This window comes from Recurvomyces mirabilis (assembly GCF_035927965.1).
Source record: "Recurvomyces mirabilis strain CCFEE 5264 chromosome Unknown scaffold_1, whole genome shotgun sequence".
Lineage (NCBI taxonomy): Eukaryota > Fungi > Ascomycota > Dothideomycetes > Mycosphaerellales > Teratosphaeriaceae > Recurvomyces > Recurvomyces mirabilis.
Window position 1 is genome coordinate 1,525,253 of NW_027041935.1, and position 25,801 is coordinate 1,551,053.

At 52.1% G+C, this 25,801-nt stretch overlaps 12 protein-coding genes across 12 annotated transcripts; 5 read left to right on the forward strand and 7 right to left on the reverse strand.

The window, feature by feature from the left end:
• Positions 1-3: 3 nt before the first annotated feature.
• Positions 4-1,598, forward strand: LTS14_000644 (uncharacterized protein; the record flags this gene model as incomplete). The annotated part of the gene is made up of 2 exons (XM_064833356.1): positions 4-1,355; positions 1,421-1,598. The coding sequence occupies 2 exons, from the start codon at positions 4-6 to the stop codon at positions 1,596-1,598; spliced, it is 1,530 nt and encodes a 509-aa protein (XP_064699625.1).
• Positions 1,599-2,014: 416 nt separating this feature from the next.
• On the forward strand, positions 2,015-3,926 carry LTS14_000645 (uncharacterized protein; the record flags this gene model as incomplete). The annotated part of the gene is made up of 7 exons (XM_064833357.1): positions 2,015-2,117; positions 2,180-2,470; positions 2,536-2,700; positions 2,757-3,088; positions 3,146-3,480; positions 3,529-3,709; positions 3,762-3,926. 7 exons carry the CDS (start codon positions 2,015-2,017, stop codon positions 3,924-3,926), a joined length of 1,572 nt encoding a protein of 523 aa, XP_064699626.1.
• Positions 3,927-5,246: 1,320 nt separating this feature from the next.
• Positions 5,247-6,142, forward strand: LTS14_000646 (uncharacterized protein; the record flags this gene model as incomplete). Its single annotated transcript, XM_064833358.1, has 2 exons — positions 5,247-6,015; positions 6,075-6,142. 2 exons carry the CDS (start codon positions 5,247-5,249, stop codon positions 6,140-6,142), a joined length of 837 nt encoding a protein of 278 aa, XP_064699627.1.
• A 1-nt stretch (position 6,143) lies between these two features.
• On the reverse strand, positions 6,144-7,991 carry LTS14_000647 (uncharacterized protein; the record flags this gene model as incomplete). Its single annotated transcript, XM_064833359.1, has 3 exons — positions 6,144-6,448; positions 6,498-7,862; positions 7,916-7,991. The coding sequence occupies 3 exons, from the start codon at positions 7,989-7,991 to the stop codon at positions 6,144-6,146; spliced, it is 1,746 nt and encodes a 581-aa protein (XP_064699628.1).
• Positions 7,992-8,316: 325 nt separating this feature from the next.
• LTS14_000648 (uncharacterized protein) lies at positions 8,317-10,264 on the reverse strand (the record flags this gene model as incomplete). The annotated part of the gene is made up of 2 exons (XM_064833360.1): positions 8,317-9,236; positions 9,292-10,264. 2 exons carry the CDS (start codon positions 10,262-10,264, stop codon positions 8,317-8,319), a joined length of 1,893 nt encoding a protein of 630 aa, XP_064699629.1.
• Positions 10,265-10,897: 633 nt separating this feature from the next.
• Positions 10,898-11,443, forward strand: LTS14_000649 (uncharacterized protein; the record flags this gene model as incomplete). The annotated part of the gene is made up of 1 exon (XM_064833361.1): positions 10,898-11,443. One exon carries the CDS (start codon positions 10,898-10,900, stop codon positions 11,441-11,443), a length of 546 nt encoding a protein of 181 aa, XP_064699630.1.
• A 222-nt stretch (positions 11,444-11,665) lies between these two features.
• On the reverse strand, positions 11,666-12,919 carry LTS14_000650 (uncharacterized protein; the record flags this gene model as incomplete). The annotated part of the gene is made up of 2 exons (XM_064833362.1): positions 11,666-12,695; positions 12,717-12,919. 2 exons carry the CDS (start codon positions 12,917-12,919, stop codon positions 11,666-11,668), a joined length of 1,233 nt encoding a protein of 410 aa, XP_064699631.1.
• A 718-nt stretch (positions 12,920-13,637) lies between these two features.
• On the reverse strand, positions 13,638-14,813 carry MDM10 (Mitochondrial distribution and morphology protein 10; the record flags this gene model as incomplete). Its single annotated transcript, XM_064833363.1, has 1 exon — positions 13,638-14,813. The coding sequence occupies one exon, from the start codon at positions 14,811-14,813 to the stop codon at positions 13,638-13,640; it is 1,176 nt and encodes a 391-aa protein (XP_064699632.1).
• A 298-nt stretch (positions 14,814-15,111) lies between these two features.
• On the reverse strand, positions 15,112-17,935 carry PHM7_1 (phosphate metabolism protein 7; the record flags this gene model as incomplete). Its single annotated transcript, XM_064833364.1, has 4 exons — positions 15,112-15,962; positions 16,015-17,424; positions 17,476-17,827; positions 17,882-17,935. The coding sequence occupies 4 exons, from the start codon at positions 17,933-17,935 to the stop codon at positions 15,112-15,114; spliced, it is 2,667 nt and encodes an 888-aa protein (XP_064699633.1).
• Positions 17,936-19,100: 1,165 nt separating this feature from the next.
• Positions 19,101-20,169, reverse strand: LTS14_000653 (uncharacterized protein; the record flags this gene model as incomplete). The annotated part of the gene is made up of 2 exons (XM_064833365.1): positions 19,101-19,168; positions 19,212-20,169. The coding sequence occupies 2 exons, from the start codon at positions 20,167-20,169 to the stop codon at positions 19,101-19,103; spliced, it is 1,026 nt and encodes a 341-aa protein (XP_064699634.1).
• A 361-nt stretch (positions 20,170-20,530) lies between these two features.
• Positions 20,531-24,046, forward strand: IRR1 (cohesin complex subunit; the record flags this gene model as incomplete). Its single annotated transcript, XM_064833366.1, has 1 exon — positions 20,531-24,046. The coding sequence occupies one exon, from the start codon at positions 20,531-20,533 to the stop codon at positions 24,044-24,046; it is 3,516 nt and encodes a 1,171-aa protein (XP_064699635.1).
• A 318-nt stretch (positions 24,047-24,364) lies between these two features.
• On the reverse strand, positions 24,365-25,798 carry AIM6 (Altered inheritance of mitochondria protein 6; the record flags this gene model as incomplete). The annotated part of the gene is made up of 2 exons (XM_064833367.1): positions 24,365-25,439; positions 25,491-25,798. The coding sequence occupies 2 exons, from the start codon at positions 25,796-25,798 to the stop codon at positions 24,365-24,367; spliced, it is 1,383 nt and encodes a 460-aa protein (XP_064699636.1).
• Positions 25,799-25,801: the final 3 nt, after the last annotated feature.

The following is a 25,801-nucleotide window of genomic DNA, read 5'->3' on the forward strand; positions in this document are numbered from 1 at the left end:
ATCATGACCTCGAATACTCTGCAGCCCGAGTCCGCCAACGGCCAAAGCCACAACCGAGAAGCAGGCGAGTACAACGGCGACCACGACTTCGTAAGCGGCGAAAGCGATTCAGATGGCCTGCACGAACAGCTGGAAGTCGTCTTCGACAGAAACGATTCCCAAAGACGACGAGCATCTCTCCGACCATCCATAGACCGACCGAGTCGTCCTTCCTCACAACGACAACGAACAAGCTGTTTCGTCCATTCCTTGCTTGAGACACAGAGTAAGAATGGCCAATGGACACCTAGTCATGAAGGACAAGCAGTGAGCCGAACGGCGGATAAAGATACACCCACACCGCACGATCAGAATGGGGAGACGAGACATATGCAGTCCCGACTGCTGACGAAGAAACAGTTGAGCGACATGGCGTTTGGGATACGAGAGTTGTCGAAGAAGCTGGGGCATGTGCGGTTATTACTCAAGATCCGGAATGTCTTCCTCCTCACCAAGGCGCATGATCAGAAATTGATTGGCCATACGAGGGATGTGGTGGAATGGTTACTACGGCAAAAGAATGCCGAGGGGCAGACGTACACTGTGTGGGTGGAGGAGACGATGAAGGAGAATCAGACTTTCGATGCCAAGGGGATCATCGAACAGGATGAGAGTTATAGGGATAGGCTGAAATACTGGACCAATGAGCTTTGCAGGAGGAAACCTCATACGTTTGAGATATGTCTTGCTCTCGGAGGAGACGGGACGGTGTTGTACTCCTCCTGGCTTTTTCAACGAGTCGTCCCGCCGGTTATGTCCTTTGCTCTTGGCTCACTGGGATTTCTGACCAAGTTCGATTTCGATAAATATCCTTCTATTCTCGAACGAGCCTTTCGAGATGGGGTGACGGTTTCGTTGAGATTACGCTTCGAGGCAACGATTATGAGATGTCAGTGTAAAGAGGATGGGGAAGCGAAGAAAGCGCGGGATTTGGTGGAGGAGATTATAGGCGAGGACAGCGACGATGTGACTACCCATGCTCCGGCAGGATCTCACAATATACTAAATGATATCGTGCTCGACCGCGGCCCCAATCCGACGATGAGTTCCATCGAAGTTTTCGGAGACGAAGAGCATTTCACGACTGTGCAAGCGGATGGTGTTTGTGTCGCCACACCCACAGGTAGCACGGCGTACAATCTTGCGGCGGGAGGGAGTCTGTGTCATCCGGATAATCCTGTCATACTCGTTACGGCTATAGCGCCACATACACTCAGCTTCCGACCGATCATCCTACCCGATACTATCGTTCTTCGACTCGGCGTTCCCTACGATGCGCGGGCGAGCTGTTGGGCGAGTTTTGATGGGAAGGAGAGGTATGTCAAGACCTCATACTATGGTTTATGAGTGACGTTTTGTTCGGTACTAATACTTGGTGTAGGTGTGAGCTTAAACCAGGCGACTATGTCACTATTTCAGCTAGTCGTTTCCCGTTCCCGAGTGTACTGCCATTGGATAGGAAAAGCGAGGACTGGGTTGATAGTATTTCGAGGACGCTGAACTGGAACAATCGACAGCGGCAGAAGGCTTTTGATGATAAGAAGGGTGGAACGAAGTAGATCGGTATACGAAATGAATATCACGAAGAAGGATTTTCGGCTGCTAAGCTGGGTTCATGCATGCTCATAGTCTCATACTCGGCCCAATTCACGAGCTATCCATTCTTCTCATAGCTTTCATGGTGAGTGATAATTCACAACGATAGTACTGACATGAGAATAGGCTGTGGATCGTTGCGCAGATCTGACGGCATATCCATTTCCTGGTCCCGAGGTCGTGAGCGTGACATTTGCGGGGATATCAGAAGGATTCGTGCTTGTGAGGGTGGAAGTTGTTTCCGAGGCTCAGGTACTTGTGCTTGAGTGCAGATAAATCTGTCTGTCACGGAAGCAGAAAGATACTTTTTGAAGTTTACGGCATTGTTGTCGTCGACCGACCACTGAGCACTTTTGATACGAATCTGAATGGGTTGATCATGGCTGGCGAGCAGAAGTCGAAATACGTGATACCCCGTCCACGCAACCTTTACAATTTCGGCGTGGCGCTTTTCGTGGCGGTGGGGAGTTTGTGTTATGGCTGTGAGTACCAACCCAACCTCAAACTCCCCAAAAAGGTACTCCATACTAAGATTCTTCACCAGACGCCTCATCCATCTCCGCCGCCCTCATCGGCCAACCGTCCTGGTACGCCTACATGAACCTCGTCCCCGGCACTCCCCACACCAACGCCATTCTCGGCGCAATCAATGGCGTCTATGCTGCTGGAGGAGCCTTTGGATGTGTCTTTAACATGTGGTCTTCGGAGAAGTTGGGGCGGAAGAGGAGTATTCAGGTGGGGTGCTGTATTTCGATCGTCGGGGCGGCGGTTATGACGGGGAGTGTTGATGTTCCCATGTTTATTGTTTCGAGGTTTATTATGGGGTTTGGGATTGGTGAGTCTAGTTGTGGTTTGAGGTTGAGAGCGATGTGTTAATTGGTTCTGATTGTTGCTTTGTAGGTGTGTTGGTCACTTTGGTCCCGCTGTATCAAAGTGAAGTCAGTCCTGCTGAGAGTCGTGGACTTATGGTCGGACTGCATGGAGTCTTGATTGGCTTCTCGTACTCGTTGACGGGTTTCATTACGTATGGGTGCTATTTCGCGCCGTATGGCCAATTTCAATGGCGTACGTTCGTCCGATCGTCGAGCACAGCTGTGCAGGCTGACAACTTTGTATTTTAGGCTTCCCGCTAGCAGTCCAGCTCATACCAACCAGCATACTCCTGGCAGGCTCGTTTTGGCTGCCATACTCTCCCCGGTGGCTACTTAGCCAAGGCCGTGCTGAGGAGGCCTGGATTGTCACCCGGAAGCTCCATGCGTCGAAGAGTGATCCCGAGGATAGCTATGCTCATGCTGAATATCGCCAGATGCAGGCGCAAATCGAGTTCGAAAGGGACCATAATGCTGTTGGCACGCTCGCACAAGCACGACTAGCATTCCGGCAGAAGAGCTTTCTCAAGCGTCTTGGGCTTGGCTTTCTTGTGCAGTTCGGCAATCAGTGTACTGGTGCTTTGGTACGTGGCAGGAATCGTCGAAGGCCGGGATCGTATTGAAGCTGACATCCCTGACAGGTCATCAACAATTACAACGCCCAGCTCTTCACTGGCCTCGGTATCAAAGGAGGAACACCACTTCTACTTCTCGGCATCTTCAACCTACTGACAGTGCCTGGCAATCTGTTCAATGGCCTGTTCATCGATCGCTTTGGTCGTCGACGCTTTGTGCTCACGGGTTGCATTGGCATTATAGTGTGCTTGTCTGGCGAAGCGGCAATGACCGCTCAATTCGTGGAAACAGGCTCAACCAACAGAATCGGTCTTGGCTTTGGCGTCTTCTTCATCTTTGCATATGTCTGCTTCTATAGTAGTTGTTTGGATGCGACGATGTATCTCGTGCCATCTGAGATGTGAGTCCTCTGCACTGCCAAACATGCCTAAAGCTGATTGATGTGCAGCTTCCCGATGGTGATCCGCAGCTTCGGCATGAGCTGGTCGATCATGGGACAGTTCATTGCAACCGTGATCTTGCTTGAGGCCGCGCCAACAGCTTTTCAGAACATCGGCTACGGGTTCTGGATTCTGTTGATATGTCTGACGGCCATATACGGCGTGCTGGTATATTACTTCCTGCCTGAGGTGAGCCCCTGCATCGTTAGAAGGATGCAAAAGATATGCTAACCCCTGACAGACTAAGGGCATGACTCTTGAAGACATCAGTGTGCTATTCGGAGATCCCGTCGAAATTAGCTTTGAGCAGGCGCTCAGTAAACAGCATGATCGAGATGAGGGAGCGGAGAAGGGAGTCGAAGGTCGGCATATCGAGACGTTACCGGATGATACGGAAGTGGTGTAGTGCGTGTGCTCGGTTGGGCTCCATGGGGGCATGTTGGCGTACATACCGTTTGATCAATTACCACTCCTGATGCAACCTCAATGCCGTCTTCGGAGATGTATTCTCTGAGCATCATGATAGCATTTGTCGAAATCCTTTGTTATGATCATGAGTAGAGTTGGGTTATCACGTGTTGCATGTTGCTCTTGCTGTGGTCTTCGGCGGCTTTGCTGCCTGACGAGCCAAATTTGACTTCACGTCTGGTCTGATAAGCTTTATGGTATGCCATCACTGCACAGCCGTATTGCCGCACTGCATTGAATTAATGAACACGAGTAACGAACATGGGGCCAGCAAGCTGGTATTCACTGGGTTCCTAATCATCAAGGACAGTCATTCTCCGCCTGCAAATCCTTTCGGCTCCTAGGCTACACATCGACATCAGCGGCTCTTGATTGTCAGCTTCTGGACTCTAGGCACCGGACAAGGCACAAACGGAGATAGGAAAGCAAAAGAGCCTCCTTCTATAGACAGACAAGACGGTCCGAAGTTGATCGACTCCAAAGGAAACACCAAAAGAGTCTGTGGACAGAAGGACGCATGTCCTTCTGCCCAACAGTATGGCGACAATGGCAGGATTCGAACCTTGACGGCGTTAGCATCATGATCGTCAGATATGTAAGATCATTCTCCTCGCGTACCTACGCCCCCGAAGGGAATTGATATCAATCGTTGGTGTGCGAAGCACGCCAGATTCGAGTCAATCGCAGTAACCACTTTGCTACATTGCCAATTTAGCCCATTTTAGCCCATTCTACGCTTTTGCGAGCCTAATTCGGCCCATTCGAGCTCAAATCTGAATTTCGAAAAGTGACTTGCTAGCGTCTGAGCATCAATTGACTAGATCAGATCTTATATTCCAAGATGGCGGTGCATCCGAAGTTTAGCCAGAGGCCAGAGTTTCGCTGGAAGCTCGTTTGCTTCGAATGGATGAACCGCAAGTAGCTGACACACGCAGTTCACTCTACCACGACCTTGGCCGTCTCACAGAGACATTGTCATCCAGGCGAAGCGACCACAGCATCTACCCATCCATTGCTGCGGTCTTCGACTCCCTCAAGGGCTAAGGAGGATGCTCAATTTGCAAACTGATTGCCGGCACTTCTCCCAACCAGCCGCTGAAGTCTATCTGGCTGCCCCGCAAGGCCCCGCCTAGAAGATGGGGATTTCAGACATATGTGTGTAACAACATGGTTGCAGCAAGGCCCGTCAGAGGTGCCTACTGGTGTGCTGCTCGTAGCCTGCCAGGCATACACCTAGTCTGCCTGCTTACAATCAAGCATGGCTAAACCTGTAGCATTGATAACTGGAGGAGGCAGCGGCATCGGTCTGGCAGTCGCAGAACATCTCATCAACTTCTATGGCTACAAGGTGGCTATTCTGGACGTCCACGCCGAGCGAGGCAAGACCGAATCTGGCCGCATAAATGCTGGCGCCGACAACTGCTTGTTCCTCCAAGCTGATGTCTCGGACTACGACCAACAAGCCAAAGCATTTCAGCAGGCCTTCGAATGGGGCGGAAACCGTCTTAACTTCTTCCACGCGAACGCTGGCATAGGCGACTCTGACAGTATGTACAAGGACATGCAAGACATCGATGCAACGACAGGACTACCCAGACCTCTTGAACTCCGAATTATGGATGTCAATCTCAACGCCGTACTGCAAGGCGTCCATCTTGCTCGACACTTTTTTGCCAAGAACAGCTCACCTGGTGGCAGGATAGTCATCACTTCCAGCTGTCTCGGGATATATCCGAATCATTGTCTACCACTCTACACCGCCGCCAAGCATGCTTTGGTGGGTTTGGTCCGAGCAACAGCACCAGTATACTTGGGCATGGGCATCACCATCAATGCTCTGAACCCGAATTTGATCGAGACCAATCTTATGCCTGCAGAGGTCCGTTCATTATGGGACAGACATGGTCTCACGCCGATGAATACAGCGATAAAAGCCATCGATGCGATCATGACGGACAAGAACATGACCGGACAAACGATCGAGTTGGCTCTAGACGAGATAGTATTCAGCAAGGCACAGCCGTACAGTACGCCGAACACAAAATGGATGTGCGAGCAACATGAATTGTGGGAGATGGTATCACAGCCTATTCTGCCAAAGCCAGCAGGATAAAACGTGGCGAAGCCTCCGGCGGTATCGAGCTGATAGAATAATCTATAGCTTTGCTTTACTGCTCAAAACCTCTTTCTTCGACCTCTCTCTTAGCTCACGTCGCAAAAACTTCCCGATAGCATTCTTGGGTATCTCGTCGACGAATGCGACGCCACCTCGAAGTTGCTTGTATGGCGCTAGCCGATCAAGCACCCATTTCTTCACATCATCTTCGGACAATACATCTCGATCCTGAGGTACAACGTATGCTCTTGGCCAATCTGTACCTGGATCGTTCGGCGCCGGTATGCCAACGACGGCTGCTTCTTTGATGTTTGGGTGCGTGAAGAGCACATTCTCGATTTCAGCTTCAAAGGTTGTCAGCATATGGCTCTATGGACGGCCTGGCAAACTCACCTGGCGCCACCTGCAGCCCTTTGTACTTCAACAGCTCCTGTCCTGTGGTCAGCCTAGTCATTCTGCCAATCAGAAGACTTCTCACCTTCTTGCGATCAACAATGTAAAACTTCCCGTTCCGCAGCCGACCAATATCACCAGTACAGAACCAACCATCATGAAACGCATCCTTGGTTGCCTGAGGATTGTTGTAGTACCCATTCGTCACCAACGGGCTCCTGACTATCAGCTCGCCCTCTTGATCAGGCTCAACATCACGAAAGTCCTCATCCACCATACGTAGCTCAACTGAAGGCAAGATGGGGCTGACGCTCCCCGTCTCGTCTGTCTCACCCTTCGGCATCGCTGTAATAGCCCCAGTAGTCTCTGACAAACCCCAGGTCTGACCGATAAGTGCTTGTTTGCCATCGCCAAGTTTCGAATTAGCAGACTTCATCAGCTCGCCGTCCATAGGTGCTGCGCCCGTAGATGCGCCAACGACATGCTTGAAGTGGTCCGTGATCTCTGCTGACTTTGATATCCGTAGGTAGATCGAAGGAACAGTATAAAAGGCTGTGATGGGATATTGCTTGAGGTATTGGAGCAAGTCGCCCCAGCTGTACTTGCGCATCCAGACTGCACAGCCGCCGTTGTACATAGGTGCGATGAGGTAACCAAATAGACCAGCGATGTGACTTATTGGTAGATGAGCCAATGTGCGATACTCTACTACGGGAAGCTCGTTGCCCTTTTCAATTTCCTTCGCAGCCCACTGACGACCAGAAAGGGCGGTGATGTATGTCTCTGCCACCAGGTTCTGATGAGACAGCATTACTCCTTTGGGTAGACCAGTCGTTCCAGAGGACCAGAGGATCGTGATCAAGCTGTCTTTGAGAGCTTGACGTTCGGTGATCTGTTGCCATGCGAGCCGCTGAGACGAAATGCAATCGATGCTTCTATCTAGACACTTCAAGCTCCAGCTTGGCGAGCTCTCAAGCAGTAGCACGCTGCTTGCAGGCAGCTTACACTCTTCCGCAGCAGCGACGGAAACATCTTTGTGCTCAGCACCACAGATCAGCAGATTACTGTTGCCGATGGAGATCTGACGGGCCAGTTCCACAACGGTCGACGACGGACTGGCTGCTGAGTAGACACCTCCAGCAGCGATGACACCAAGAAAGACGGCTGGAACGATGATCTGACCATAGGTGATCACGGTAACGACATCTTTGTTTGGTCCGTCGGCTCCAATGCCGTAGTTGTGTCGTAGACCATAAGCGATCCGAACGACCAAATCTCGTTGTTGACGCTTGTTGACAGTGTTGGACGGATTGGCCGCTTCTTGATGCAGAACAGTATCGTCTTGTGCCAAGCTATGTTCAGAGTCTGATAAGGTATTAGCTGGGCTCAAAGGACAGTCAATCCATTGATTGATATACTGAATAGTAATGTCAAGAGGTCAACAGCCGGAAGCTCAACTTCTCGTTGCGTTGGGTGATGATAGATACGCGACATGATCACGCACAATCTGGCCGACTGATTAGCAGCGCGATTTGCATTGAGTAGTAACAGAGCATTTAGAACTCTATCCTTGGTATGCGGGCAGTGTGTAAGATGTCGGTTGTAACGAAGGTGGGGTTCGGTCACTTGAAAGACCTTCGCATAATATCAACCGCGGCACCACGATGGCTAGCATGTTTGCTACAGAACACGTACGTCAAGCCGGGCAGCTGCTTGATAGTCAAGTATCATTTGTGTGAGCAACCGTATTCGTCTGCTATGCTCTCGTAATATCGTCATGCACACCCGCTGCTGCCCGCATAGACTGGCTATAGCCCTTCTACGGCAAGCTACAGAACACCTCCTTCATCTTAGGATAGTTAGGAGTTCCCATGCCTGTCACAGGATCCCATCCAGGCGAAGCAGGGAAGCCATTTGTACCACATCCCGGGTTGCTGCCATTGGTGATGTCATTGAACATCTCAGGATGAGCATAGATGATAGGGTTCAAGAAACCAATCGGACCTTTGCCTTGACCAAGACGCTCCTCATTCAACAACGTGATGACTGATGCGAAAATAGGCGCAGAGGCAGAAGTACCGCCCACACCAAGAGTCTGGTTCAAGTAGACAGTTGCGACCTTCAGGCCGATAGCAGCAACGTCAGGATAAGCACGACCAGAATGGTTGAAGACGTGCTCGGAGTAGTTGGGTGAGTACTTTTTGAGGTAATTCTTCACCGCCTTGTCCTGCCACGAAGGACGCTCGAAGACGTCGGAGAAGCCACCTCCTGAGTAGTAGGATGTGGCGCCGTTCGGGCTGGCGACTGCTTGTTCGCCACCATAGATTGAAGAATTCTGGAGAGTCGTCGCGCCGACGTTGGTAATATAGGGACAGTTGTTCGGGAAGCCGGGTGAGAAACGCGTGCCGAATTGGTCGACGAATGAGTCCGTGGGATCCATGCAAGTGTTGTTGTAGCCTGAGTTATAGCGGTTGGCTACGCCGGAATCGCCAGAGGCGAAAATCACGCTGACACCTTGAAGAGCGAGCTTCATCCACTCGCGACATTGGCGTTCTTGGTAGAAGCGTGGGAGGGCACCCTCGATTTGACCATAAGAGACGGAAAAGACGTTGCTCATGGGTGCGCCACCGCACTGTAGTGGTCCAGTGTAGCCGCCTTCGTTCGGGTCCGGGTACGCCGGGTCGATGTAGGGCTGGTCGCCGCCTTCGTATGTGCAGTAGCTAGCGTCGAGAGCATCGACTGTGAAGAGTATTAGCGTGGACACCCGGATATATCGGAGATGGGTTCAGCTTACGGAAGATATTGAATGTGCCAGTGCTGTCAACATTGACACTGTCCCCGTTCTGATAAAGTCTAATGCCTTGCGGATAGACGATCGAATAGGAGACTTGGAAGTCAAGTGCACTCTCAATGACTTCCTGAGCCTTGGCTACTGTGAGGTTCGAAGGCTTACCGCCATCGATGCTGATGAACTCAGGGGTGACGTCAGATGGGATCTTGGGGTTCGTGAAGTTTTGGAAGAATGTCTTGAGATCAGGCAAGTAGAGGTAGTCGGCCCACTCTGCTATGCCCAGCTGGTTACCAGTGTGGTTGGTGGTAGCTACGGGAAGATTGTAGAGTGCTCGCAGGCAGTCGATGGTGATCAGCTGGTTACAGTTCTTCAGGCCTGTGAGACCGGTGAGGTTGATAGGAGCTTGGTATGACGGTGCGGCCTGCGCTACAGGTCGTAAGCCATCGAGCTGTATCGTTGGCATGATGAAATCTACATGCTTTCGGACGCTTGAGGGAAGACTGTACTCATCGCAAGCAATTCGGTAGCCACCTGTAGCCTTGTCCTTGTAGGTGTGATATTGCGTCTTGAGTAAATTCTCGGCCTCGTCGACAGTGGCGTCGAACTCAATCCAGTTGCGACCTTTAGAGTGACTGAGGCGGCTCGTGTCGATACCAGAAGATGTGAGCCACTCCATGACCTTGTCTGAAGTATCTGGGTGAGGCATAAACATGTTGGCGACCTTTTCGGCGCTCCAGTGCTTGCCAAAGTTAGCCGACTCGGGATCCGAGATATCAGCCAAGAATCTATCGCCATGCTCGAGATTCTGTTGCTTTAGGCCAATACGGACGGGGAGGATAGTGCTGCGCTCAGCACGAGCGTGCTTGTCCCAGGCATGAGGATGGCCGTCACGCTTCTCATGAACGATGTGAGGCTCGCCAGATGGCAGAGCCGTGGCCAGGCCTGCAAAGGCTGTGACGAGGGTAAGCAAATGCATCTTGTCTGTGGAGTATTGATGGGGTGACTACGGAGAAGGATAGACAATGAGATATGACCGTTCTTATACCTCCAATGACGTTACACTATCACGTATAGTACCTTGCAGTGTCTGGCTGCAGGATGGTGGAGAAGTAGTGAGGTGGTGCAAACTTCCCGCTTCCATCGCGCCATCTCTCGTTGGCTGTATCATCCTCGGCAGGAACAGTTGCCTGATCTGCATAGTCGTGAGTAGGGTTTCGTCATGGTTTGGTTGTTCTCCTTCCAATCTGAGCTTGGCTCGAAGGACTCTTCAGCGATAGCGCGAGTTGCGGAGCTCTGTGCAGAAGCGATTACGAGGTTTTATCGTACCCTTGGGCTTGCCCGTAAATGAGACCTGGATAGGCTGACCGCGGGAGGTCGATACCCGTAGTCATCAACAGTATTGATGCCTGGCGCAGAAGGATAATTCAAGGTGTCTCTTCTGCCAAGGTGAGTGGTGTTGCTTGACCGGAACAAGACGTGGGCACTCCCGATGACGATTTATGCCCATCATCCTCGGCGTGATGCAGACGATATAATTCATAGTGACAAAACACAAGGTCACACCTTATAGAAGGTCGTCCTAGCATTGAGTAAGATACCCTGGCCAAACATGTCCCATCCACAAGCACCTCAACGACAGCCAACAACTTCCGAGACCGACAGATATGCACGAACAATTCACAATGTAGCCATCGGAGCATTAGTAGCCTGTCCACTCCTCGCCTTGTTGCCACCACGAAAGCTCGACTTCTTCACATGGGGATTGATAGGTACGACCGGCTATTCCGCCAACTACCTAACGCGTGAACAGACTGGACGGTCGATATGGCAGCATGTCAATGGCACACGTGCTTCTCTTATGCAGACTGAAGCAGCAGCAGCAGCAGCAGCAGCAGCAGCACCTCCAATCGAGCAAGAAAGTTTAAATAAGGAGCTTCAGCGTGCTAGGCAGGAGATGCAGAGGCTACGTTCAGAAGCTGTTTCGGTGACGGAGCAGGTTGCATCACAGAGTCAGCGGGAGGCGTGGAAGGCTCAGAGGGAAAAGGAGATACAGGATGATCTGGACGTAGGCAAAGGCTTTGGCGAGATGATCACTGATCAGATCTGGGAGGTGTGGAACGGGGGAAAGAAGAAGGAGGATGAGGATGATGGGTGAGACGAGCAATACTGGGAAACGAGATATGCTGCTATATTGGTGGCTATGGTACACCCATCAACGCCAACAAAACACAAAAATACACCCAGCCGGTTTAAATCATGCTGCCAGACCTGGGAAGAGATCGTCGAGAAGGGCGTTTGGTTCTTGCGCGGCGCATCTTCCACCTCTGCGGATCAAATATCAGCATAGTCTACGACGCTATTTTTGGTATTGAAAGCCTCACTGCTGCAATGAATGAAGTGGTTCGCCGAAGAGGTCGTCAACGTCCTCGCCTGTCGGCTGGGCCCAAGCAAAATCGTCGAGAGCGCACCCGGTTGAGACATGTACGGTGTTATCTTCAGTGAGATCGCCACCTGTTGGTCCCTCGCCAGTCTCGGAAGTTGCTGGCTGCTCGTCTCCAGTGCTGGACTCTGTCTCTGCTGTCTCGACCGACTGTCGCACGGCCTGCGATGCGCTCTTGGCTCCAGCTGTCCCATGGTCCTCTGGAGTCGGCTGAATGCATTCGCCACCACCAAGTGTCGCGAACGCCTTTTGCACAGCCTCGGTGATGATGGCCTTCAGCTCATCGGGCGTCATCTGCAGTGTCGTAACTTTTGATATAGTATCAACACTGGCAGCTGGTGTTGGTAGCGGCGTCGTGGGCGCTGTCAGAGCTGGATCAATGAGTGCTTGATATGCTGGAGTGAGGACTGCTTCTGGTGTAGGCGTGCAGACGCGTGAGGTCAAGTGGATTGATGGCTGCTCTGGCACTGACGGCATTGGAGAGGAGATGCCTGGTTGTGGACCGTGGCCATGCGATGCGAAGCCGTGGTTCAGCGTAGCTGGGTAGGGATGGCTAACATGCATGGCTTGCTGTGGCGGTGTCATCATGGGCATCGGCATACTGGTCGGTGCCACTAGGTGAGTTGGGAAAGGCTGCGTCTGCGTCCTTCGCAGTTGGTATTGATGCTGTTGATGCACTGGTGCACCACGAGCTTTGGGATGGACACCATATGGCTGAGCTCGATAGTTTTGCTTTCCTTTCGGCAAGCTCTTCAGTCGATGCGGATTGTGTGTCTGGTGACCTAGCCAATGCTGGTCGCGGTGGAAGACCATCTGAGGCTGGCCTTGGCCATGTGGGTGTCCAGGTACTGGGCGTCCACCCGGTGGCTCGGAGACAGAGCGACGGAATTCGTGGCGCAGACTGGAAGCTTGCGTAAATGCACCAGTGTCGGACTGCTCGATGGATTGGAAGTACGGCGACGTTGGGCTGGCGAAAGCAGTGGCGTACATATCCATGGGTCTCTGATCATGCGAGCTAGCTGCTGGTGATGGTGGATTACTCAAGACCTGTGGGTTGATGGAGCTGCCGTCGACGAAACTGCTGTTGTTGAACTGCATCAGCTCCTCGAGGCCATGGTCTATTTGGTTTCCTGTGGAGAAGCTCTCGTCCAGGCCACAATCTCGGAACGGCGGCGCTACTTTGCATGCCATTGTGCGAAAGGATTGGTGCTCTCAGTCGTCTCCCACTGCGCTCGGTGGAAATCTTGGGTGGTGTAGCAAGAATGTGCAGGACGAAGAGGCACCTTGTATGGTAGCACAAAAGTAGTTCGCATCTGCCCATGCGAAGAAGTGCAGGATGAACGCCTGCAAACCATCGTTCGCGCACGCACACTTTGACCGCCATTCCTTTGTCTGCACCATGTAGCTGCCGAACACTAAGACATGCCTCTCACATGACTCCATTCCTCACACCAGAACCATGTGAATCTCATGTACGACCGACCCGCGATAGGTGATGTGATAGGACGGTGTAAGGTGATATGCGTGCTTCGCCGATAGCTCGACTTCATCAAAGATCAAGCTCGATAACCATTGGCAGACAGGCATACGGTGCCGTAGATTGACGGCGGGATGCCTTGCATGAACTGCAGACTGTATGAGAGACATGGGTTATGTAAGTCTTGCTGCGAACACTCTGTTCGCGTTGACACATGCATGCGTTCGCTGCGAACAGGTTGTGTGGTTCATGCGTGCTTAGGTGCAGGTACCCGTCGGGAGTCGTCGGCTTGGTGGAAAGTGGTGGATTGCTGTCAGTCATGAGCAGACTATGGCGTTGATGGAAGATGAGCGAGAGTGAGGTAGCTGACAACAAGTGGAGCTTTTCTCGTCTATTCATACACTGTACGGGTATCATTGTATCTTACACTCCTCAGCTAGAATAGCTCACCTCAAGACCCACACTCCCTAACATACGTTCTCGCTTCTTGAGATCGACACCAGCTCCAAGACTGACCAGCAGCTCCTTGAGCTTACACTCCCATAGTAGTCCGACCTTGCCATGATTGTCCACCCTCGCCTTAAGCACTCCATTTACTTCCTCCTCCACTTGAGGCCAATCTGGCCGAAGTAATCTCCTCGCCCATGCGGTCTCGGGCGCATGCTGCTGGCGTTGCCACAGCTCCACTCCAACCATGACATCGCTCTCATAGCTGTAGACATTGAAGTCGAAGCGGGAACAGAAAGCCAGATTTCGGCCTGCTTTGACAGCGTATGTGGAACTCAAATTACCCATCAAAGGATTGATAGTCAGAGTCATGGTGTACGGGAAGCCGGTGTGGATGGGTAGGGTGGTGAAACGGAGGCCAGTGCTTACGCCACCACTTTTGTTGATGGGACTGAAATACACCTCAGCCCCGGCGCTGAGACGTCCTCCTTGATGGTCCCATGGGTGAGCTGGTGGTCTACCGGATAGTGTGTCAGGGTGGCGCGGATCGTAGCCAAAATTGTACAGACCTCTAATGCCTATTAAGGAGGAGTCTGTGGAGTACAAGTACTCCGTGCTGTACTTGCCGAAGTCGTTCTGGAGTAAGGCGAGAAGAGATCCGCCACTAGGCAGGCTGCCGTCCGAGACACCATTCAGTCGTAGCAGCCGGTTGGGCGAGATGCGTCGAAGGTACAGCGCCTCCAACGTGCTGGTCGGAAGGTACAGTCTCCCATACAGCAACGAGTCCTTCTGCCGTATCGTCTTGCCACCTCGTAATACCTCAGTCCAGTTCGTCTGCGAAGGCGGCCGTAGAGCTGCCAAATGCCTGTATCCTTGCACCAAACCCTCCAAATGTGCTGTCCGACTTCTTGCAGGGAGGCTGAGCCCCAGGCTGGTGTACAGGAAGCTCAGACTCCCATCTACCACGCCTTTACTGCCCACTGTATAGCTTGTTCCGAAGTTTGGCGAGCTTAGAGAAGAAATATGCATGCGCAGGCCATGTGGGATCTGGAAGTCGAGTAGATTGTGCGCGGTGGTGGTCAAGGAGGAATAGCTATTGTCGCGATTCCACCCTCCTTGGGCATGGAAGGCGGCTTGGACATAGTCCATGAACTCCAGCATCGCGTGAAGGCGGTCATCGTTGAAGCATCGTTTGTACGTTCATCACGGACTAATAGTGCTGTGCTTGGACTAGAAAGACGACATGAGACTCGGGCTTGGCATGGAGCGACTGTGAACGGAAAAAGTGGGTCTAGCGGCATTGATATGTATTGCAACCAACGAACTTGAATTATAAGTGCACTAGATAATGCCAAAGTCCATACTGCATCTGCGCTGCGCACAACACCTCGCTAATGCTCGAAATAAGACCGTACAGATACAAATGCAATGAAACCTTCGATCAATCATCCTCTGACGACTAGTAGTCGACCTTGCCATCCCACAATGGCGCCTTTCGGACGTCCTGTTCGTCCCAATGCAATTTACCCTTGTCGTCGAAAGAGACGCCCTCATCCGTGACAATGACATCCCGGCCAAGTGCTTCTCGAGTAGCCGCGACTTCTTGCTGCGAGAGACCAAATTTGTCGCGTGCAAGCCAGATTGCAGGCGTCTCGGCAAGGACGGCAGGATGCATATATGCTTCGTCGCGCTCCTGATCAGAGTAGGGTCGGACTGTTTGCGAGAGGTGTGGCGACAAAATGTGTTTGGAGATGACGGCCGCAGAAGCGAACTTTGATGGGAACAGGAACGCCTTGATCTTGCCCACGATCCCCTTTGGCGGCTCTGGTGGCTCTTCGGAGCTCGCTGTCTGGTAAGGGGAGTCATAGGGGCTAGATTGTTCCTTCTTTGCGACACCGTCTGACTCTCGATCTGAAAGTCCCCTCGCCGGGTCTGGTTCACGGTGGCTTGGTGAGTCGTATTCCTCAGCCAGAAGGTCATTTGGCAGAGCAATCGTATGCTTGCTCATCGCTGACCTGAGCTGGAAGTGCCAAATGACAGTACCGATTGTGAAGATGATCATGAGGATCAAAGGACCCACTCCAGCGGTGTTACCAGACGTACCGATCGCGAAGAGTCCGATCATACAGACCTCGGACAGGTAGATACCAACCGTCAACTGCTGCAGTGCTTTCGCATAAGCACGACCTTTGGTGTCCACTTGTGTGCCAAGGGTGAAGAGCACATTGTAGCGGAAGGCGAGGTAAAGGATACCGAAGCCTACTGTAGCGAAGCCAAGAACTAGAGGCGCGATGCAGGAGTACGATAGAGCTAACAATCGTCAGCAATCACTCATATCTTAGCATATCGATGTCCGACTCACCGATAACCCCAAGATTGGTGTACTTGGGATAGAAGGTACCCCATCCAATGCCTGATAGCGAGACGTATCTGTTGTACATCTTCCTTGGCGTCTTGTCGAGGATCTTACCGAGGACCAGAGCGAAGAGCAGCGGCACGATATTGAGCAGTTGCATGGCGGCAGTCATCAGACCAAAGAGGATGAAGTAAGAAATATAGAAGTTGCTCGCCTTTGGGAGATTCTTCGCAAGCAGCAAAGGTGCTTGTGTTGGCTGTTGCACAATCTGCGTGGCCACTGATGCTGCACCACTGGAGAAGGTAGTAATCAAAAAGACCTGGATCACTTCAAAACCAAAGTACCAGCTCTGAGTGCGCAGCTGAACGGCGCCAAGCGTGGGCTCAAATTGCTTCGCGAAAAGTTGGCAGAAGATTGGTACCAGCTTCATCAGAATGGCGAGAAGGAGTACCGGAAGGAGTCCAGTGATGAGGCCTAGGACCGTCTGCGGAATACTGTCGATGAAGCTGAGCCATGGTAGCTTGTTGGTCAAGTAGTCGACGTTTGTGAGGACGCCAATAAAGGCGACGGGGATCGTCCAGAACAGACATGCTAGGACGATGACGGCAGAGAAACCTCCGGCGAGGAGTTTGACGAGCCACCACGGTTTGCCAATGTTCTTCCATAGTACCATGTCTGGCTTCATACCGACATCTTTCGCCGTGAGCCTGTAAGGAGTCTGATGGGCAATCTGTTGGAAGGCGGACTGAGCAGCACGAACAGTGGTGAACTCGATGAATACGGCGCTGATTTTCTCGGCCTTGCCGCCACGCTGTACGGCTTGTTCTTGCGCGACCTTTGGGATCAGGTGTTTAAGCTCTCCACGGGCCCAATTAATGGTGTCCACCTTCTTGCCGATGATAGGCTTCGTGCGATGAGTCGGACGCTCCTTTTGCTCAATGTGTATCCCAGCAGCATGACTATTCTGGCGGCCTTCTTCTACCCAGTCTGCGTTGTCACCCTTCTTGCTGCGCTGCTTAATATATCCCTTGATAAGTTTGAGTTCACCCGTCTCCAATTTGTCCGCCGCGTCATCACGATCCTCGACCATGTCTTCAAGACTTGAAGGGTCATGGGCCAACCAGATGTGTCGAACGTCCTGAAAGCCTTGGCGAAGGCGATGCTCATCGCGGTACTCCTCTGGTACATCCGTGAAGAGAACTGTCTTCGAAGACATCAGGCTGGTGGAGTACGGTGACATGAGGTATGCCTGGCGCAGATATGCGTAGAACAGGGACTCGCGGCTTATCATGAACATCACAAAGGCCAAGAAGATCCAGGCCGCGAAACAGTGCGCGTAATAGCGATTTGCATTGTTGACGTTACTGAAAGAGAGGATGTCGAGGCCACTTTCACCGCCTCCACCAGTAGCATTGACTGTAGAATATCAGTATTCATCCAGTGCCCAAGATTCCTAGAAGGGCATACCTGGAAACAGTATCGGCCAGGTAATGAGACAACCAACGAAGCTGATTGTTACGAGGATCTTGAAAAGTCGGAGGAACAAGTAGTTGTCCAAGGACGAGTGGCCGAGAACATAGTCATCATTAAGACGCCTGTACTCTGCCGCAAAACCGAACCATCCACTAGATTGCCTTGGTGTCTGCTCATGCTTGTTCAGCACTTGGAGGTATGTTCGAGGAGCATAGACACGAATCAACTTCTTCCGTAGAACCAAAAAAGCGAGGAAGATGACGGTAGCGCCTAAGATCACGGGCACAAGTGTCCAGAGTAGTGATGAGATCGAGGAGCCTTGCTGACGGTGACTGCCCTGCTGTTGCTGCACGGATGTCAGTATCTGGTCGCGAGATCGAAGAGCCACGGCAAGACTTACAGCTGAAGCACGTGGTAGCAAGACATTAGCCTCTGTCGATCGCAGGACGTCCATTGTACGGTGGGCGAAGACGACCTACAGTGGAAGATCGATGCAACACTCTGGTTCTTGCTCGTGAGCAGATCAGCTCTGCTACATACCCTTCGACTAACCGTAACCTGTTCGACTTGCACGAACGTCATTGCATTTTCACGGCCTCTCCTTGAACCTACACGGAGGAGGGACAACTGCCAAGAACGCATCTCACCACTGCACGAGCAGCAGATGCCATGGCATATAGTCTAGCAAAACCATTGCCGGTGATCGACGGGGAATGCACGTGGAGTAGCGCGATGGTGAACGTGCTGACGTTGATCCACGGCCAGTGGTAGATATTTGTGCTGTGTCTTCGGCGGGGATGGAGAAGAAGGTTCAACGCCGAGGAGATCAAACACGGTCTGGACACCATTGGCATGACGTATCAAACAATATTTTGTTTCTCTCAACAATTTAGAGTGCTCCGATCCGTATCACCACTTTATGGCACGTACGCATTGCCGTGCCCTCCGCTTCACACAGTCGCATGATTTGGTACCGCCAACCTGGTGAGGTCGTAAGGCTTGGCGAAGACTCCAAGCAGCTTGCCTAACCTCGGATGCTTGTTACACGTGATCACGCAACTCCTATCTGTAATGATATGACCTTCGATCACGGCCACTACATCAGACTTCCTCTAAATCGCTTCTATGTACTCTTCTGCTTGCGACGCATTTCTTACCACATGATGGATTACGAACTTGTTGTCCATAATCTGGCTGGCCATCCACATTGCTGTGACTCGTCCGAAGACGCCAGCGACGATAATCAGAGCCGCCGTGATGGACGTTGCGATCAGAAATGTGATAAGCGTGCTGCTTGCAAAAGTGACTCTGCCAATATAGATCCGGACAAGATCTGAATAGTCACTAGGAGGATAGGATTGTGAACAATTTGCGTCCCGCAGCATCATGGTGAAGCGAAGTGCCCTCGCAGGCAAGATATGGGTTCTGAGCCTATATTGGAGCGGTTCAATATGTGTCTGATTGCCGATGTCAGTCATCTGGTTGTAGAAACCTGTAACAAAAGCTCATCTCTTCCTCTTCGCTGTTAATGTCGAAGAATCCTAGCAGCCAGGTCGAGGTCGGCGTGAAATTGCAGCCGGTCTATACAATGCGTACACAGAGGTCGCTGAGTACACCCTTCAGATCTGCACGATTCTGATCGTGTACCCGGATGCAGCCGTGTCATAGGCCGCGGAAGCATCGTCATCTGAGACAGAGCATTGCTCTTTCACCAAAGTGCCGGTTCACACTGCCTTCCTGCATCAAGATATCTCTCAGCCACCTTCTTCCCCCCTCAAGAGTAGGAGCGCCAAATTTGACGACGATACAGCCCCGTACTGATGCCGCAGACCAGAGCACTCCATCTTGGATTTCTTGCTTGTGCCTCGCCATGCGTTTCACGATGCCAGCATCGACTTCTTCGTCTCCGCTTTCACTTCCACTGTCCCACTTCCGTCCGCCTATCCTTGGCAAGGCCTTGAATTCGTCCATGAAGAAATATCCCAGCGCTTGGCAGAGGGGGCCATATAAAACAAGCGTACCGAACACTGCCATCCCGCTCATACGGCTCGCAATAGTACCTTCCAGTTGCTGATCGTCGAGCACCATATTATCGCGCAGCAGTAGCTTGCGCTTGCCATTTGGAAGAGACAAATGGATTTCGTTGCGAGTGCCATAGCGATGGAAAGACCAATTCTCTCCGTTTGCTGGTCGGCCGTTACTGACCCAGTCGAGGACACATAGACTGCCAATGCTATCTGCACCAGTATCAGAGACAGCGATATCGTAGATTTGACTTTGCGCGAAACAGCTATGTTCGAAAGGTTGTACGGGATCCGGCAGATAGCACAACGCTGAGCCTGGAGCCAAAGACACATGCATCCGCTGCTTGCTCAGCACATCTCTGCTCGGAGACTTGAAAAGTTTCGTGCTGCCTTGTGTGAGCAGGATGAGCCTAGTGTTCTGTTCCAGCGTGACACTGAGGTCGATGCCATCGCCAGCTACCAGGCCGCCGCCGTAGGTCAGAACGTAGATGGTATAGACTAAACGCTTGACTTCATCCTCAGTCCTTGTAGGCGCTGGCGAGACAAGCTTGAGCGGGTACTGATAGCTCGCAGTCTTGAGTCTTGGGGTCGAAGGTGGCAACAATGCTAGATGGATAGTTCCATAGCCAGGTTTCGCGTTGGATGTGAGGAAGGGATTGGACATTGCTGTCCGGACCATAGATGTTATCGTGATATCATGGTCTTCCTATCTTGCTTACGGCTGCTCTATATGAGGCGAAGTGTTCTTGATCTGGCGTGGAGAGGGCAAAGTGAAGTGAAGTGCTTATCCGCCTAAAAGTTTACGCTACTGCCTAGTCGAGCTTAGCACATTCGTCGCGTCAGATCGCGCCGCGCGTGACTTCGAACAACTTTGGATCGGTCATGGCATACGGCGAACAACTTCGCTCCCTGTCACTGACTGATGTCGAAGTTCTGATTGTCGACTTGACCGAACAAGATACTGCGATCTCGCCACGTTGCGCCACAACGCGAAACGATCCCAGGAACTTTTCCCGCCACACCAGATGCCTGGACGATTGCTCGAAGGCACATCTACGCCTCTTCAAGTCATGGACGCGTCTGCGATAAACAAGCGAGCTTCGGGACGCGTGCGCCGGCAACCTGATCATTTTGCTACCAACGCGTTCAGCAGCAGTGCAAAGCGCAAACGCGACGACAGTGACAATGATGACGAAGAACGTGGCATGCCTGAGGACTATGGATCCGACGAAAATGCAGAAGGAGACGATGATGAACAGGAGTCGGACGAGGAGGAAATGCGTGAAAAGAACAGACTGGTCAAGAAGGCGAAGCGAACCGCACTTAAAAAGTCTACCCAGAAGCAGGCAAAAACCAACGGCGTATCTCTACCCACGCGTCCAGCAAGGAGAAAGGCGCCGCGAAAAGCCAAGGCTTTTGCACTGGAAGATGCGGACTCTGCAGGAGGCTTGTACGCCGAAGTCTTTGCCGGAAGCCAGTCCATGGCAGATGTCGCAGGCCAATGGCTTCGACGCTTCGACCAGGAGGAAACACCGGCTCTCGCCGAGATCGTGACATTCATCGTTAGGTGCACAGGCTGCGAAGGTGAGGTGACCGAGCACGATATCGAGGACCCGGACAGCATCACGAACAAGCTCAATGACCTACGCGACGAGTATCAAGCTACAAACCCAACTGATTACCCTCTGATCGTCAAAGGCAAAGCAGCTACGACATTTAAGCAAGGACTAGTAAGTTTCTTCGACTCGCTGATCAAGTCCATGGCCGTGAAAGGCACGCTATACGACAATCCTATTCTGGTTGAGAACGTACAGATGTGGGTTTCGACCATGTCGTCGGCGCCCAACAGGTCTTTCAGGCACACGGCGACCGTCATTGCCATGACTATCGTGACAGCTCTGTGCGAGGTCGGCCAGGAAAATCTCGCAGAAGCTGCAAAGGATCAGCAGCAAGCCGATAAAGAACGCAAGAAGGCTCGACCGAATCAGGGTCGGATCAAGCAGATGGAGCAAAATGGCAAAGAGAGGACGCGACTTTGGGAGACTATTGATCCGATGCTGAAGGATTGGTTTGACGTGGTATTTGTCCATCGCTACCGCGACATTGACCCTGCTATTCGACGCGAGTGTGTAGCTGCCTTGGGCGAATGGATCATGACTGTTCCGGAAGTCTACTACGATGGCACTCACCTCCGCTATCTTGGTTGGGTTCTGAGCGATACAGCAGCTACAACACGTGCCGAAGTCTTGAAGCAGCTGCATCGTCTGTACAAGGATACAGATTCGAATGGCATGAAGAACTTCACAGAGAAGTTCAGGCCACGGCTCGTCGAGATTGCCACCACCGATGCCGAACCAAACATACGCATCTCTGGTATCGAGCTTCTGGACGTTCTGCGCGAGCGAGGTCTGCTTGAGCCAGATGATGTCGATGCTGTGGGTAGAATGGTGTTCGACACAGACGCCAAGATACGCAAGACTGTGGCCACATTCTTCTCCGAGATCGTCAAGGATCTCTACAATAGTAAGATCGACGAGCTTGGAGGCCTCGAAGCGTTGGAGGAGGTGCTCCCGGACGCAGGCAACGATAACGACGTTCCACGCCTCGAGTGGCTCTTATACAAGTCGATCGCAGAGATGTTGTCATCGTACGACAGCGATGATGGCCTGCCTGCCCAAATGGAGCGCAATCTAGCTGACGGTCGACTTGCTCTTCACCTTAGTGCTAGCGAGTCTCGCTTCATGTTGGCCACGGACGCTTTGTACGACAAGCTTGAAGAGATAGGGCATTGGCAGGATTTGGCCGCCTATGTTTTAGGTGACCGGACTGTCAGTGTCAAGACTACGAAGCAGTCTACACCATCCCAGCTTAGCAAAGAAGCTTCACTCGATGACACAGAGGTGATGGTCTTGCTCGAAGTGATCTGTGCAAGCGCCAGGCGCAATCTCCTGTCCTTGGCAGAGCAATTGAAACAGCCAAAGAGCAAGCTCACTGTACGTCAAAAGGAGCAGCTTACCAACGAGCAAGAAGAGGCTGCTCGTCAGCTCTCCGCCCTCGTACCGCAACTCTTGGAGAAGTTTGGAGATGTGCCCAGTACTGCTGCTGCGGTCCTACGCATTGAGAGTATATTGAGTCTCCCTGATCTCAGCGCACTGCAGCAAGATGCGACCACTTATAGCACCCTCCTCGATGACGTTCGCAAGCAATTCATGTCCCATGGCGCTGACGAAGTCCTGGCACCTGCTAGTAATGCTATCCTGCATGCGAAGTCCTATGGCGATTTGCAGGAGATGACAGAAGAGAAGGTCACGGCTCTTTGGGATGATGTCATCAGTAACCTTGAAGAGCTTCTTGATCCTACGACAGTCACCGTCCGAGGCGCCTCGCAGGTTGAGGAGCTTGCGGCGCTGAGTAATAACTTGCTTCGCATCGTTCGCCTGGCCCAAGTTTCTGACTGCACACTACCCCTTGAGAACAGCGCCATTGCCAAGCACAATGACGCAAGTGGTGCAGACTACCAGGGTGCCATAGACTATATTGTCGGACTTGTTCTTCGTGCTAAGCCTGACGACGGTCTGCCGGATGCTGATGAGGCGGTACTCGAAGACCAAGTCGCCGCTCGAGCTGCAGATGCAGCTCTCTTCTACCTGCGCTGGAAGCTGAAGAGCATCATTACGGCAGTCACATCAAGCTCAAGTAATGGCGTGACTTTAGAAGAGCTCGAGGCTCTGGCACTGCGCCGAGACAACTTCGTTAAGAACATTGAGTCAGCGCTGGAGACCAGGAAACCCGGCGAGGAGATCAGTGCCGCATTGGCTGGCTCAGTCCTGGACATGTTCACCAACGCTGCTATTCTACGAGACGTCAAGCCGAAGCCCGGCATGAGCGACGACTATACCGTCCTCGTGATGGATCTCTCCCCAGAGCTCCAGAATCTGGTTATGCGTGTCTTTGCGTCATGCGAGAAGAACTATGCCAAGCTTGGTGGCAAGAAGCTCGAGGATGCTACTACCATGCAAGACGACGACGCACTCGCCGAGGATCCAATGTCCGACCCCGAGTCTGATGACGAGGACGAAGAGGAATCTCAGACACAAGCTTCGCAACAGCGGAGAGAGGTGAAGCTACGTAACGCCCTCATCGCAGAGCAGATGCTTTGTGCATTCGCCGCCAAGATCATCCATGCTACCTTTGCCGGCGTCGTTGATGAAGATGTCGTTCGCAACCGACTCGAGCGAAACAAGATCCGTCTTGGTGCGAACTTCAAGGAGGTGCTTGCTTATCTGGACCTCGATGCGATGCGGAAGAAGGGAAAGAAGAAGGCCAAAGGCAAGGGCAAGGCTGCTCGGAAGGCTAAGCCTGATCCAAAAAGCCATGCTATAGTGGCTGATGACAACGTGTCGGACTTGGTTGAGGACTTAGATGCTGATGACGATGACGCATTGAGGCGGAGAGGACTGCTCGATGAGGAGCTTGAGCCGGAGGAGGAGCAGGTAGTCAATGGTGCGGGTGAGGAGGCGGAGAGTGTGCTCGGTGATTAGAACGGTGCGAGATACCCTTTGCATGATCTGCGGCGTTTGGTTCGTGCTCGAGAACTCTAGCGCCGCGCGTGACACGGGCTACGACCAATGCGTGTGGAATTTGACGAGTGGCAGCGATGGCGTATCGATCGGGATCGTGTCTTCACGCATGTTGATCTATTGGGTAGACCACTGGCCTACTGCGTAGAATATTACGTGCACATGTAGCACATGTACGATGACACAGAGTCTACTCATACGTTGTCTTCTTCAACTCCATAATTTGATACCCTCACAAAAGCACTCTAATACTGTATATGCTACAAAGTCAATCGCTAGCTACCACCAGTCATGCGCCTTGGCCTTCCACTGATCCACAGCAGCAGCCTTAAGGTCATCAGCATTGAGCACATCCGCTCCTTCCTGCATGAGTACATGCCAGATGTGATTTCGTTTCGACACAGGCCACGAAGGTGTGTCCCAGTATCTTGTCTTGAGACCTCTGCTATGCGCTCCATGGACCTGGCCACGAATGATGTCCAACTGTTTTGAGGATGGTTCGCCGTGCCATACGAAGCCGACTGTATGGCCGAAGGATACGCTGGCGTAGTATGAGTTGGATGTGTTGAAGGCTGCAGGACTCAGGATAACACTTGTACCCGTATGGCCTTGACCTGAGGAGCCATCAGTCGTTGATGCCCTATCGAGATCTAGATCTTCGTCGCTGGCTCGTTGTGGTGAAGCTTGATCTGGCGGTGCCTCCCACAGCTTGTCTAGCGGAGCATCGAAGAATATGTCCCGGTATGTAGTGTTGCGGATAACCAGGTCAAAAGGTGTATTCCCTGTGCCGACGACAGTGATAGCTCGCGGCTGTACTTTGTCACCGTCCCAGTAAGTGAGATAGTCCTTCTTCCGCAACGCCTCGAGCTGGCGTGCAACGACAGGGAATAGCTCATGCCCATCAGTCTTGAAGTCCACAAGCAGTACCAAGGACTGTGAAGGGTCGACATCGAATATGCCGTGCCGGGTAGTATTTGAAAAGTCCGTCTGCGGGTTCATGTGATCGATAAGCTCGACCAGTGGGTCGACGTAAAGACTTCTGAATGTCCTGTTCTTCGCCAAGGCCGCAAGGTTGTGCCCAACATAGAGCTCATCATCAAACAACCACACGTCTGCTTCTACACTCGTGAAACCCCAATGTATGGCATCAAACAGCGGTATCCTCCGCCAGTAATCGTTATGTGAATGACATGGTATTGGCTGAACATCCCGAGTGGCGTCTGTAGGATACTTGGCTAGGCCTTCGCCCATATGGCCTGGTTTGCCCCAATTTGGTAGGAAGTCATCGTTGACTTCGAAATTCCAGAAGAGCCTCGCTCGTCCAATGATTACTGTGAGAATGTGTATCACGCCGCTGTTTCATGTCAGCTTCATATCAGATGGGACGTTTTGTTGAGATACTTACAACATCATTAGAATCACAAAAGGACTGGCAATTACAGCTTTCCTCAAAAGCCACATCGCATACGCTTTCTTATTCCTCCTTGGCTCTCGTGGTCTGCCACTCCGTAGAAGTCCGTCAGTAGTGCCTTTCCTGCCAATGCCTTCGTAGTCATATTCGTCTCTGCCATTTCGGGACCCTAGATGGAGCGTTGACAACAACTTTCCAAATCTCGAAGGCGGTGTTTCTGATCCATTGGACTTGAGGTAGTCATCATCCTCGATACTGTCACGGTAGCTGCCTTCCGCGGAATGCATGACGGGACCCTCCATCTC